At 36.4% G+C, this 14,420-nt stretch overlaps 2 protein-coding genes across 2 annotated transcripts; both read left to right on the top strand.

Annotated features, from left to right (window-relative positions):
* Positions 1-4: 4 nt before the first annotated feature.
* LOC145962759 (uncharacterized) lies at positions 5-5,961 on the top strand. Its single transcript, XM_083084073.1, has 3 exons — positions 5-736; positions 1,056-1,275; positions 2,178-5,961. Exons 1-3 carry the CDS (start codon positions 551-553, stop codon positions 2,192-2,194), a joined length of 423 nt encoding a protein of 140 aa, XP_082940199.1. The 5' UTR covers positions 5-550; the 3' UTR covers positions 2,195-5,961.
* On the top strand, positions 5,819-13,502 carry LOC145962757 (uncharacterized). Its single transcript, XM_083084072.1, is given in 5 exon segments — positions 5,819-5,960; positions 7,136-7,277; positions 8,137-8,526; positions 12,531-12,540; positions 12,542-13,502. Coding segments are annotated over 5 exon segments (687 nt in total). The 5' UTR covers positions 5,819-5,860; the 3' UTR covers positions 12,587-13,502.
* Positions 13,503-14,420: the final 918 nt, after the last annotated feature.

The following is a 14,420-nucleotide window of genomic DNA, read 5'->3' as shown; positions in this document are numbered from 1 at the left end:
GCTAATTATAACAACACGGTTTTGCTCGGTCATTTTTCTATCGATTGGTCGTGTTGCGTGAATAACTTACCGCATTTGTTCTATCGATTATTTTGTGCCTGTCCAGTCCAGTAAATGATAGCATTAGTTGAACACGGAGTCTATCCGTTGAACATCCTTTAAGGAAACGTTGCGTCAAGCGACGAATCTTTGTAAAGATTTGCCGTGTTAAATATAAGAGAGTGATAAAGTTATTTTTAAGGATAAATTGTTAGGAAAATTCACATGCGATATTTATCTCATTGATTAATGTTGATTTAGGTAAGTGGAGCAAAAAAATAGGTGTTAGCGCGAGAGGGAGTCCGCTCGTGTTTGTCGAAAGTAACGCTAGATTTTTTTTAGACTATTTACTCGGATGTAATGCTCTTCCGTTGATCTATCATCGCGCATTGATGTGTGATCGAATGTTTTATTATGAAAACATGAGCAGTGGTCTCGTCGATTAAATTTTTAATACTTATCGTGTCACGCGGACAACAAGGTGCGATGCGAATGCCCGAAAGGGATAGACATGATACGATATTACGAATGTGACTTTAAAAACGACAGTGACGTGATCGAGTGCACATCCGAGTATTGTTTGTATTGTCATAATTCGCAGTGCTGTCTCATATTGCAACGGCGACCACGTCACCTCTGGGAGACCTGGTACTTTTGGCTCGGCGTTGCTTTGCTTGCTGTTTTTCTCATTTTTTCGGTGAGCATATTGATAAAGATAAATTAAATTCTTGTAAAGTATACTCGATACGTGCATCTAACATCACAGGGATCTTTTAGATTAATTTATCTGATATTTTAAACAAAAATATTCTGGAAGATTAGGAAATTTTTGTACAAAATTTAAGTAGACATCCTGTGCACGTTAATACTCTCTCGAGTCATTTGAAAAAATATCTTTATTATTACAATTTTTTAATAACGAAAGAGAGAGAGATAAGTTTTCTATGTCTAAGTCCATCATTATTTAGAACATGTCGTGCTAAGCTAAGGAAACTTCTGATTCGTTTTGAAATTAGGTGAGCAGCTATCTAGTCAGTAATCACAGACATAACATTCAAGGTACAATTCCAATCGGACAAAATGCACAGAATGTCGACGATAATAGACGGAATGACTGGGAGTCCAATCAGCCGAGAAATAATCAGGATCAGATATCTATAAGCGTAATTTCTTCGACATTCTTGCCACAAAGGAAGATGTTGATAATTGATGCGCAGCCGAGCATCATGCATATGAGTAAGGGAAACCAACGTTTTTCTCATTTTACATTCACCGCTAGGCTATACAATGTACACTTGCACGCGTATCTGTGAAAAATCGTTCATGGATTGACATTGAGCTCGAAAGTAAAGTTATTGACTTGAATAAGATAATAAGTTTTATATATGTGAATCGTGGCAAACTAAAGATAATTCTGTTCTTTCAATTCTCTCTGTATCTCTTTATATAAATAGTTTTTCATTATTGAATTATATATTCTGCCCTTCTTTTCTGGATAAAAGTTTTAATTATATTTTTTTTTAAGTATATGATTTATAATAATTTATAATAATTATTTTTTGAATATATGATTATTTTATTAAATAATAAAGTCACGTATAGGTCTCTCTTTTAATTCATCTTCAAATATTTAATTTTCTAAATCTCTATGAACATATCAAGGGAATAAAAATGTTATAAATGTATCGTAATATTAATTCTAGTAATGATATGTATCGAAAAAAATGATAAGTTTAAATTCATTTCTTAATGATTAAAAATAAATAGAAAGAGAGAGAAGAGAGAGAAATACAATTTTTCTCATTTTCAAATATATTAGATACAAATTAATTTTAGAACCCAGGAGAAATGTATAAAACTTTTTGCTCATGATAAAATTTAAATATCGTTGAAAACTTATCAATGCAAAAATGATATCTTTCTTTCGAGAGAAAAACTTGTTCAAATATAATTTTCGTGTATTTCGTATAATTGTAATAGTTTCATAATAAGTTTGCACTGCTTTTGAGGTCATTTTTTTCACGGACAGAGAAGTGAGAAGGATTACATGCAACACGAACAATTTATATATATACATATACATATATATATATCGCGCGCGTTTTATTAAAGTGTAAAATATCGATTTATATTTCCAGCACCCGTTGTTGCGTAACAAAGCGCCACTTTACCGGTTGCGAGACCGAAAGACTGGGAAGCGTGACGTTCTCTTCGCAACGCTTACATCTCGCAACATGATAATATATGCTATGGCACGCATATAATCTTCGCAACGTCTTCTCGTCTTCGATGAAACGTCGTAGTCTCGCTCTATTACGGAGACTCACGCAACACTTAACTCGAGTACACTTATTTATTTTTCGCTCACGTGTAACAGTCGGTAGCTGGCTATAATGCGCTATGAACATGAAAAACTTCCGATAATCACAAGGAAAACAGAGACAGAGAGAGAGAGAGAGAGTTTTATCTTCGAGATATGAATTATTTTTTATATAAAAATTAATGTTAATTAACTTCCATAACGGATTTAGAATTGTTGTGGTCCAAATAAATCTTACTATATTTTGATTAATGCTATTACAGGATGTCTACTTTCTGAAAAAATACGGAGAATTTGGAATTCTCAGGGATATTTTTATATCTGAGAAAATCGAAGGATTATCATAGAATTTATTGAAATTTTTTAGAAAATTTGTAAAAAAAATGACTTCTCTTTATAATAATTTTTCGCTCTTGTATTATAAGCAATCGCTAATCCATCGATTGGCCAAGTTATGAATTATATGTATTTAAAATATATTATAAATATATATCTATCTTTATATATTCAATATTTCTGAGTAGAATAGACACTCTGTATTATAACACAATAGAGTAGGTTTTATTAAAACGCAAAACTTTGCATATTGTATAACGTATTTCGACAAACATCGATATTTATTTTTAATTGTTTCCTTCTATATATAAATCATTGACACCTGAATAAATGTCAATGATATAAATAAAAAAAAATAAAACTTTTCTAATATGCAATTCCAGAGCAATTAAAGATCGTAAATTGAATTAAACCTCTCGAAAGCTCTGAATGTTTCGCGATGGAAAATTTAACTACAAGATTGTTTTAAAATGACGATGGTCCTTTCAAGAGTCATCGATTAATCGTAATCACTTTCCATTAGCTCCGATGAAAGTAGCGGCGGTGCTTCAACTCCGGCTCATTCATGTCGTTGACGATAATCTGCCGATCAAATTCATGCAAAGATGTAACGACGCACGTAGCGTGTGTGCGTATATATGTGTGTGTGTATATGAGTATATGTGAAAGCAACAGCGATCTTTTCCGAAGCTATTACGGGAGAATTACAGGCCTCGGCCCGCTCGCTGTGATTTTGCTCGGCTCCGATCGATTTAAACGATCAACGCGCTTATTCTTTCTCAGCAACATCTCACCGAGACAGCGATAATCACGATAACGACACAGCCGAGCTCTTTACTTAGCCCCTCGCGCAGCAGCAACCTGCTCGAGAACTCGTTCCGCGCGACCGAACGCAATCCACCGCCGACAATTAAGAGGATCCGTGTCTGCGTGATCATTGTATCCGGACGAGAACGAGAGTGCAGGAGTTAATTAAAAAGGACGGCTCGACTCGATTGCTCCTCCGAGTCTACACCGACCTCCTACCGTTCTCTCTTTCTTGGCGGAGACTTTTGACATTTACGCGAATTATTATTCACTTAATTAATTTATGTATAAGGATTCGAAATAGACGTGACGTGATTTTATTCCGCCTTAAATTTATATATTTTTGCGATTCTTTGCGTGAAAATCTTGTAATGCATATTCGAGTAATATTTCATTCTGCATCAAGAGAATATTAAAATCAATTATTATTATCTGTCAGTGCGATATTTTGCATGATTTATCTATATGCGTCGTATCCTTTGTATGTCAGGCAGGAATTCGATAAATTAATTATGCTACGCAGAAAGCTAAGCATCAATGTTAAATGCGAAACAATTTATTTTTGTAATTATGCGGGAAAATAATCAAACTATCCGTATAAAAATGTATTAAAACGAATATAATTATGGAGAAAATAATCAAACTATTCGTGTAAAAATGTATTAAAACGAAATTGTGAGATTCTAGGAAATTGTTTAAAGTTGCTATCAAGACTGCGAATACGCATATAAAATGTGTAGATATGTAATATATAGATTATTGTATTCTATTTTAAAACATCTTGATATATTTTCCCTCGTACATTGCGATTCTGCGCTCCTACTAATAGATCCAGAAGAGCAATCAGCTGACAAGCTAGACTTCGATACATCATTCATACGTGAAAGAAATCCTTGTACTCATCCGTAAATCTTTTTTATCGCGGACACTCGATCCGTTTGTGCAGTAAAAGAAGCGATCGACGAACAGACTGTTAAGCCTCTGACGCGACCTCATTAAACTGTAACCAAGTGTCATTCCCGATAACCCAACTCGGCTTTTACTGTCCCTCGACTCGGAGGTCGATAAAAAAATGTGCAACGAGGAGGGAGGAGGAGGGGCTCTGGTTAATGTTGCGCGTTCAATAAACCAAACGAGGAATGCAACTCTCCTGTCTGCTGCACTTCAAAAGACTTAATGACTACGCGCCGCGATTGAGTCATTGAATGTCGATCGAATGGAACACACTTATATCGCTGTTGGCGAAACATTTTAGCCGTTCAACTCATTTCCTGTCGACTGATTGTGTCTGTCTAGTTACGGCGGTTCACCTACTGTCACGCGAAACGGCGGAGAAACGATTTCAAGAATAAATTCTGAATTTCTTTTATTATTCTCGTCCATCTCGTGAATCTTTCATCGAGTCGTTTGTTGTCTCTGCAACTTTTTTCTATAATTTTATTTTTATTTTTATTTTCCTCTTCTTGGGATCCTTTCCCCGGCCGATTCTTTGTTTCAGAATGACATACTAAATTGAGCATATCGCTATTATAATTTACTTAATCATATACCATTCATGAAGATATGCGGATAAATATAACGATATAGGGGATAAATAATGAGAAGATATCTTTCGATGGAAAAGAAAAGAAAGAAGATCTCGTGCTGTGTGCCTTGGATTTTTCCGCTAACGAGGTCTGCGACTCCAGGTCGCCGGCGCCGTCTCGAGGAGAGCACGATGTCTCACCCTCTCGTCAAAGGCTCGTTTACACCCGGACCGTCGTCGGCGGGATGAATGCGGCCAAGTCCCTCGGAATATAAAAAGGCATATGTGGGGGAGTCGCGCGGCGATGTTGTTCTTCCAATAAATTGGCCGACTTTAGGAGGGAGCGCGTCGATTTCCTCGCGAGGAAAGAGGGAAAGGCGAAAGCCAAAAGGACCGGAAATAAATCGGGCCGGAGCCCGACAAAATTCACGCGGCCGCGCGAAATAAAATGTCGCCGAGAGATGACGGAATTAAAATAGATACAGAGTAGTAAATTGTCGACAACACCGGGCGACAACATCGAGCCGGTGCGACGCGACGTGGCTCTTTTTAGTGGGAGGCGCTAAAATTAGAGGTGCCAGCGTGCGAGTAGCCGCGTTTCAGGGATACTCTTCTCCATCGAACATTTCCAAATAGTGGTTTGAACCGATAAGACGGTTACTTCGCGCCCGCGATCGCTCCTCCGTCAATCGCCTCGAGAAAGAGAGAGAGAGAGAGAGAAGGAGAGGATCGTCGCGAGATTATGGCCCGCGGTCGCTTTAGCGGGCGGCGAGCGATAGACGCAGGTTCCTCGGCCCAATAAACGCGATTTCCGGAAGTCTTAGAGAGAAGAGATGCCTGCTCGTCGATCGATAATCGGTCGATCGTTAGCCGGATACCTCGCCGCGATGTGCATCGTGTGCTCGCTGCCGACGAGCCTCGCGCAAGTGGAAGGTAAGTGAGCCGCGTGTCATCGGCCGCTTGTCTCGCTGGGTTCCTTAATTGGCAAAAAATGCTCGATAATGACGACGAGAGACGCGCCATTAATTAAACATCCTCACTTGGTTCGTTAAAATAATTCGATAACATGTAAAAAGTCGAATCATATGGGAGGTTCAACGTAGTTGGCCTATTGTATTCAAGATACCGGTCTATTTTAGAGGATCAAAAAATCGATTTTCTTATAATTTCTGAAAGTGTGGTATCTGGAGAATATGCCTTCCAAATTTTATTGAAAAATTTGTAAAATTGACAGTTATAAGACTTTGAATAGGATGGCGCGCGTCTTGAAATGGACTTGCAAAACTTGCAATGCGTTTTTCTCAAAACACTGTTTTTAAAGTTGATGTGATAGATATCATAAAAATTAATGGCTCGAATAACTCAATTTTTTTAAATAAAAGAATTACTTTTTAATCTTAATTAGAATCTAAAAAATTAATAATTAATATTTTTCTTATCTTCAAGAAATGAGTACAAAATTGAAATATATAATTTTAAAATAATATATCTTATTATTTTTCAATTTTCTTTAACAAAACTAGACAATTCAGTATCCCATAAATTTCCTACAGAATGAAACTAGGTCGAGTCTTTTTATTTCAGAAAATTACATGAGAAGCAATCATTATCACACCAAACTAAACAGTGCATTTTCAAAAATGTTCGCATTGAACAAAAAAAGCTAAATATCCAAGATTTAAAAATACTGACATACTGTTTAAACATTTATAAAAACATTTATAAAAACATTATAAAAACATTTATAAAAATATATGTAATATATATATGTAAAAAAGCTAGAAAATAAAAAGAAAATATAAATTATCAATTTTTCATACTACTAAAGTAGACTGGGATCTTAAAATATATAATTTTATAAAGATTATTTCTTTAAGGAAAATTAATTTTCGAATAACGGAGAGAGAAGATTTGATCTTTTAAGAAATTTTAATATAAATCCCGCTTGTTGAGAGAAATTATTTTTCTGTATTTTCGGTATTCTTCTTAATTGGTGATTCCTATCTTCACGCAAGATTATAAATTGTTATGAACGTGCCAATTTACATTTGTAGAGCTGTTGAGGCTCGCTTCGGTCGTCTTGTCTCACACAATATTATGTTTCGTAGGAAGAAAGTGCGTGTGTACGAGCAAAGCTTGCAAGGAAGCCGGCGTGGATACTTGTAAAACGAGATTCTTCTGTTACACCGAACGTATTCTGACAGCGAGACAAGAAATCGGTGAAAGTACGGTCACAAGAGGATGCACAGAGTGTGTATATCATAAATTACTGACGAGATTTTTAATGAAAATTATATACAAGTATATAAGATGTACAATGTTTTTCACACATGCGTTACAATGTTTAAAATGTTTCTCTTGCCTGAAAAAGATAATGACTCTAATCATCTTCTTTTTTTAAGACGTTGGAAGATCTCAAAAACTTGAGTTTCTTTCTTCATTTTGTTTCTCAATTTTTGTAATTTTAAATATTATACCTTTTCCCACAAATAGAATGTACGTCTTGTGTGCAAGTTTGACAACATCATAATATAAATTCAGGAATACGTAATGATGCGATGAATAACCTTGACGAGATAATCTAGAGAAAAAGTCTCCGCGATTTTTATTAAATGTCTCATTAATATTACTATCGTGACGGTTGCGACAGTGATTCGCTCAACAAAATCCGGATATTATGTTAAACACGTCTGTCGCTGCTTGCTGGTTTTTGCAGAAAGTCTTGTTGCCCAATTTGAAATTCAATCCTTCGATATTCAAGCCAATGAAAGAAACAATATCCATCTCGATGTAGAAATAATTTCCATTAGTATCGGAATTTAATTTCAAATAATTTTCAAATAATTTCAAATAATTTAATTTCAAATAATTTTCAAATAATTTCAAATAATTTAATTTCAAATAATTTTCAAATAATTTCAAATAATTTAATTTCGAATAATTTTCAAATAATTTTAAATTGTTTTTAATTTAATCTGCGAAATAGTCATATCACGACGCTTCGATGACATTAGACATCGCATGATAAACGTCATTGACTCTATCTCCTCAACGAGAGCGAGTTCATGGAACTTTATCAATTGATAAATTCGTAATATCATGTACGCAGGGGTGCCACGCCATTGTTATGCGAGACGAAGTCCTGGGTCACGAGATCGCGATCGGTCAACGCCGTGGAACCACCGGCCGGTCCTCGGGTTGTCGTGCCCTGGCTGAAATTAAAATGCTGCGACAACCGCGACTATTGCAACGCCGACGATGACGATGACGACAAGGATGACGATGATGGAGTGAACGCGAACACGCGGAAAAGGACGCAGACGGAGCGGACGCGTCTCGATGCGACGTCGACGATGCAATCTGACCGGAAGTACGACGATTCGGTGGAATCGGTCGATCGACTTCTACGGGATCGCGTCAGGGCGCTGCATATCGCCGCCCTCGTCCTTGCTATCGCGGCCCTCATATCCGTCCTGGCATCCTGCTACGTGGTTACAAGGTCCGCATATCTCTTTCTTTATTTCTACCATCCACTTACGAACGTATAATTCAATCGTTTATTAATACACTCATTTACATTTATCGATTTTGGAATATCTATTCCTGAAGGAGAGTAACATTTCGTTTCATTTTCTTAACTAGTAAGTAAATTATTGAATAAAGATATTCGAGTGAAAAATTAATACATGTTAGAATTGAAAAAAATTAAAATGATAATTAATATAGGAAATATATGCCATATATTGTGCAAAGAGATATCAGTGTATATCGCAAGGTTGCGCACTGTTGTTAATTAACATTGGATATAATTAACGATCTGCTAAGAGATAAATCTATTTGAAAGTAGTACTTTGATAGCGCAGAGGGACCACCCTACGTAACAGATCGTGAGCATCGAGGCCACACGAGGCGAGAGTATACGTTTATAGCAACCACCTACACGCGGCACAGGACTCGTTTTTCCCACGTGAAACAGTAAATCACGTCACGATTTCTCGAATAGCAAAAATCTACAATGCACTTTCTGTTATTATGAATTAGATTCGGAGTAGTTTGTATGACATTGTAGATATGAGAAAGAGAGAGGGAAAGAGATTTAAAGCATTCGATTCACAAGAACTGATAGACAGGATCAATGATGTATTCACCGAACTAAAGCAAGATAAATATGAAATTCGTAGTATGTTAAATTCAATTTCCCAACAATATTAGCCTTACATTAGAAACGAAGGATGATATTTGAAATTAAAAATTAAACAAACTTCTTTTTTTATCAATATAATGCAATAATATAATGCTTCTAGATCTATATTTATATTAATATTTCTCTCTCTCTCTTTCATATTCCTACTCATATAATATAAAATGGCAAAATTTAATCGTTTATATATGTTTTAAATCTCTTTTTCTCTCTCTTTCTCTCGCTTATATCTACGTATGTATCCACGCAGTCTGTCGGTGCTTTTTTAATCTAATTGACAGCATTCCTTTTAGGCTCGCTCCTTATTATCTGTCGCGTTTCTTTTTTTCTCTTTCTCCGACCGCACATTCTCGGGGTAGTTTGTCGCGATGGACTAAAAGCCGCCCTCTTATCAGTCTTACCTCCCGGCGAGGGGTCTCTGCCGGCCCTCAGGACCTGAAAGACGTACGTAGATAGCGCGACTACTCACAGGCTACTCATAGACCTGCCCTCTAATCTTGCTTCTCCGAATGGTTAAGTGGGTTTTCGAGTTCGGGAATGTCTCGGTTCGACCCGTTTCGCGTGTATACCTTAGCGAACCTGCGCGTCGTTAGTCCCTTATTCTTTTTATCTCGAAATGGATGGCATCGCGAACGCGCAGCCTCCACGAAACGCGCCGCGTTTCACGACCGCGATAAAAACCGAGTGCCTGAAGCTATTTCCCTCCCGAAAGAGCAGTAATCTGTTATTTGATCACGCGATTTCAATTTCAACTTATACGTGCCGCGAAATAAATGTATAAATTCATAAATCCAAAAATCATTCATAAATTATTTCATATCTAATAAAATTTAAAAAAAATATATATATATTTTTTTAAATATATATATATATATATATATATATATATATATATATATATATATATATATATATATATATTATATATATATTAAATATAATTTTAAATTATATATATAAATTATTTTATATTTTTTTCTTTAATAAAATGAAAAATAGAACGTACTAAAATAAAAAATAACTGACTTATATGGAAATATATATAATGTTATATAAATCCATCATTATAAAGTGGCAGAAATTTTCACATTCAAAACGACTGGAAATCTAGGCTGTGCTAATAGCGTCATATTAACACACGTCAATGTTTAATAATGAATGCTGATTTCTCCCTTTCTATCCGTCGTGACATTTAGATGCAAATTTAAACCCATCGAAAGAAAATTTTCCCTTTCCCCCTCTCTCTCTCTCTTTACCTATTGTTTTTTTTTAGCCGATAAAGACATCGATTCTAGCATATAATTCACAAACGAGTATCACTTAGCGTGAATAATTGATTCCTTCAACCATTGTACCGCTAACGATCATTTCAGTTCCGCGCATTTTATGTCGAAGGATTGTTTTCCATCGCGTCGTTCACGGTTTCTAATCCTCGTCAGGCATGCACATCCGAGTAAGTCCGGCGAGGGGAAGTCGGGATAAGATCCGGTTTTAAGTGGACTGGCATCTCCGGACACGATGCGCATCGAATCGATTTTTGATCGTGATTTATATATACAGGAAGCTCGCGACGAGTCGACGCGATAATACCGTGACGAATCCATTTACGAGTCCATTCACGTGTTTATTTTTTATCAGACAGAATAAACACACTCGTGCACGAAAATCACGTAAGATGGTTGCCATGTGAGAAGTGGTAGACATTTTAAATAAGTGATGATAAACATTCCTTGTTACAGATTCCTCAAAAACAATCGTTATGCAATGACCGCTGTAAATTACTTGTGAATATATGATGTCGAAGCTATTTTAACATTGTCATCCTACTAAGTCTAATTGTGGTCTTTCCTCCAGTGGGATGAAATTAGGATATAGGTAACGTATACGTAGTCGTATTTGTTTACAAATATATTATAAAATATTATAAAATATTTTCTTGCAAAATATTATAAAAATTTGCAAATTTAAAGTATATATTGCGCATTGCGATGTGCAATATAATCTTATTCGCGTCTTTTTAAACATACTATTGCTCTATCTATCTTTCTCTCTTTTGTAAGTATAATTCTCGTCTTGATCGCATGCCGCTGATCAACTAACGAACGGAAAATATAAATAGAAGCTGGCCGTGCGGGAGATAACTGCTGCCGACAGGCCGGTCGAGTCTCTGTATTAAAGCGATTTTTTGTTACGTCCGCTGAATAGCTTTCGAGTTCCAAACAGTAGCGCCGGCACGGCTGTCGGATCGTGGGCTGCGATTGAATATCGCACGTTAATAATATTATCTTTCCTTTCAGCACATGCATCTATATATGTATATCTATTCACTACCGTAGCATATTCGAAATAACACGTATCGAGTGTATACGTTACAACATGTCGCCCTAAATGTGAAATTATTAAAAAATTCACTGTCATCCATTAGCACACTGTAAATAGAATTAATTACAATATCTCGAGAGATCTATGCTTGAATCTGAATATCTGAAAACAGAGTGTCTACTCAAACCTTGTAAAAGATTCTCTGATCTTTTATGACATATTTGTTCAAAATTCCAGATAAAGAGAATATTTTAAAGATCTTCTGGAACTTTTTAAAAATAAATTTTTTTTATTGAATCCGTTTTTTAATGCGTTTTTATTTGTATGAAAAAACATAGAGCTATTTAAATTCCAAGTGCTAGATTTGCAAATGTATTCGAAAAGATGGAATGATATTCGTAAGATAAACATTTTTTACTTCTCATCATATTATATTTTCATTTTTTATCATTAAAAAATTATAATAAAAAATATGCAGTGCATATTCAATATTTTATTAAAATTTTTGTTATAATTTGTTATAATTTTTGTTAAACTGAATATATATAAATAGAGAGATAGATTATATAAATAGATATATATAAATAGAGAGATAGATACATATTCATAATATATTTTATGCACATAATTCACTTGCTGGTTGTTTACCATAAAATGATAGAATTATCAAATATTCTCTTCAATTATAGAATATAAGAAAATATTCTTTATAAATTAATTTAAAATTCCCTTTTATAAAAAAATTCCGCTAATAAAATTCCATGACAATTCTCTGATTTTTTTCCAAGTAGGAAAGAAACTGAGAATTATAGGTTGTCCATGTTTTTCCACATGGAATAGACACCCTGAAAAATTATGTTAGATTTTTCATCCTTTATAATTTTTCTAATTATGTGCATCCGAATTGATTCGTTCGCTTTTTTTGTGCCATCTTCAATTATGCCGAGTAACGGAGACAAGTTTCGCTTATCTCTGTTTAGGGATAACTGGGGATACCGGGAAGGTCCCGGGGAAAAGAGCCACGTCATACCCGTGACGAACGACTCGGGGATACGAGATCCGACATACGCGTATTTAACGAAGCTTCCTGAAGAGCAAACCAACTTCACCGCGCGCTCTGGACTCCTTTGTTCTACATCGTATGACTAACAGACGATGTAGCTCGCATTCTTCATCGCCGTCGAGCGAGACCCCTCGAGGGACGCCCAGTGTATGCCAGGTGAACCGGGCCCCACCGATCCCGGCCCCCGGTTTCAACGTAATTAGTCATCCTCCTCCAGGTTGCTCAACACATACACACATATGTACACGCATCCTGCCAAACGATCAAACGAATAACGGCAGAGAAATAATGTAGGGGACGCGAGCCCGCCATGTCATCGTGAGAAAGAGAAAGAGGGATTTCATCTAATGTAAATAAATTGATGAAGAGAGTAACATCAGGAACGAAGCGCGAGTACAGTGAATCCTCTGTAAGTCTAGCATAATCGCGCGTTGAAGTTTTCGAGGTTGGCGTGCTGGATATGTAAAGCTCTATCAGAAGATGCTTATGGATGCGTCGCGGCTCTCGGTATCTCAAATACGTCAAAAATTACACACTGTACGTAAAATTGAAAACGCTCTGCATATTTCGAGAGTATAAATTAATACGATGATTTTAATTATGACGTTATAAAATCACCTAACACTGACGCGGTAAAAATTGAAAACTTGTTGCAAGATTCTAAGAGGGGATCCTTATATCGATATAATTAGGGGTTTATGAAAATTTGGTAATTTTTTTGAATTTTTAAGACATAACTTTAAAATCTTATACTATAAGATTAAGGAATTTAATTATATTGTACAAAGCGTCTTATTATATTGTATATCAAATTATAAATAAGAAATAAGAAATAATATATTTTGATTGTATCTATATGTATGCAATGTAATATACATATAATCTTTCATCAGTTTTCCATCTTTCCTGCCATCTTCCGCCTGACTGCTACCTGACGCTAAAATAAGACAACGAAATTACGTTTGACTATTGTGCGTCTGATGTAAAAATCGATCCATCACGCTATGATATTTTACATTGTAAAAAAAACTGATATTTATTCTTTATCCTAAAAAGAGAGAGGCATGATATACCTATCAGTGATAGAGATAAAAACGAGAGGGAAAGTGTGCTTATCGCAACTAGGGAAGGAATAGCTAATAATTGCCTCTATTTAAACAATGATATACCAATCGTTTGAGGTCTCGTGTTTAGATCGGGGGAACAATGGAGCGAGATAGGGAGACGCAACGGCGACGGAATATGTATAACGACAACGTGTGTACCCCAGAGTGCGGTGGAAAAAGAATGTCTCTCCCGACATCGCCAACGGCTGACGGGAAAAAGCAGGCAAAGACGCGTCGCGTCGCACCACTTTGGCGTCGTCGGGGATCAGGCGCCACCACCGGGTGTCCCCCTCCGCCCCCGACAGTCTCACCGACTTTCCGCCGACAAACCGCACGCACACACAGCGTTTCGCACGCTACCGTGAGATATACCATACACGCACACACGCCCACACACAACGAGCGTCCCGGTGACGGCTGATCAGTCGGGGCTCACGGCGTCGTTAATGTAAGTGTGGCGAACCGCGCGTGTCCTCCTTGGAAAAATAATCGAATTCTGGTGCGGCCGCGTTCGCTCGATTATCTCGACACGCAAAACGCGATAAACTTTCGCCGCCAAGCAATAGTGGACGAAAAATTTGGTCTCGCGTGTGAAACGTATCTTGCGTTGTGTAAAGAAAAAACTGACACAAGGCTCTGAAAACGAACTATCTCCCAACGAGGGAGGAAGGGAAAGAGAGGGGAGGAAAAAAATATCTAAG

Source organism: Camponotus vicinus, unplaced genomic scaffold, assembly GCF_025532165.1.
Source record: "Camponotus vicinus isolate PSW18456_S1 unplaced genomic scaffold, iyCamVici1.0 SCAF_12, whole genome shotgun sequence".
Lineage (NCBI taxonomy): Eukaryota > Metazoa > Arthropoda > Insecta > Hymenoptera > Formicidae > Camponotus > Camponotus vicinus.
The sequence above is the reverse complement of the archived record's forward strand: the minus strand, read 5'-3'. Positions and strand labels throughout refer to the sequence as shown.

What these genes read in the sequence shown, in the direction of transcription:
- LOC145962759 (XM_083084073.1), top strand. Translation starts at nt 551, where the DNA reads ATGATACGATATTACGAATGTGACTTTAAAAACGACAGTGACGTGATC. An exon ending in CTGTTTTTCTCATTTTTTCG is followed by an intron (nt 737 to 1,055) that starts GTGAGCATATTG and finishes TTTTGAAATTAG; the next exon opens with GTGAGCAGCTATCTAGTCAG.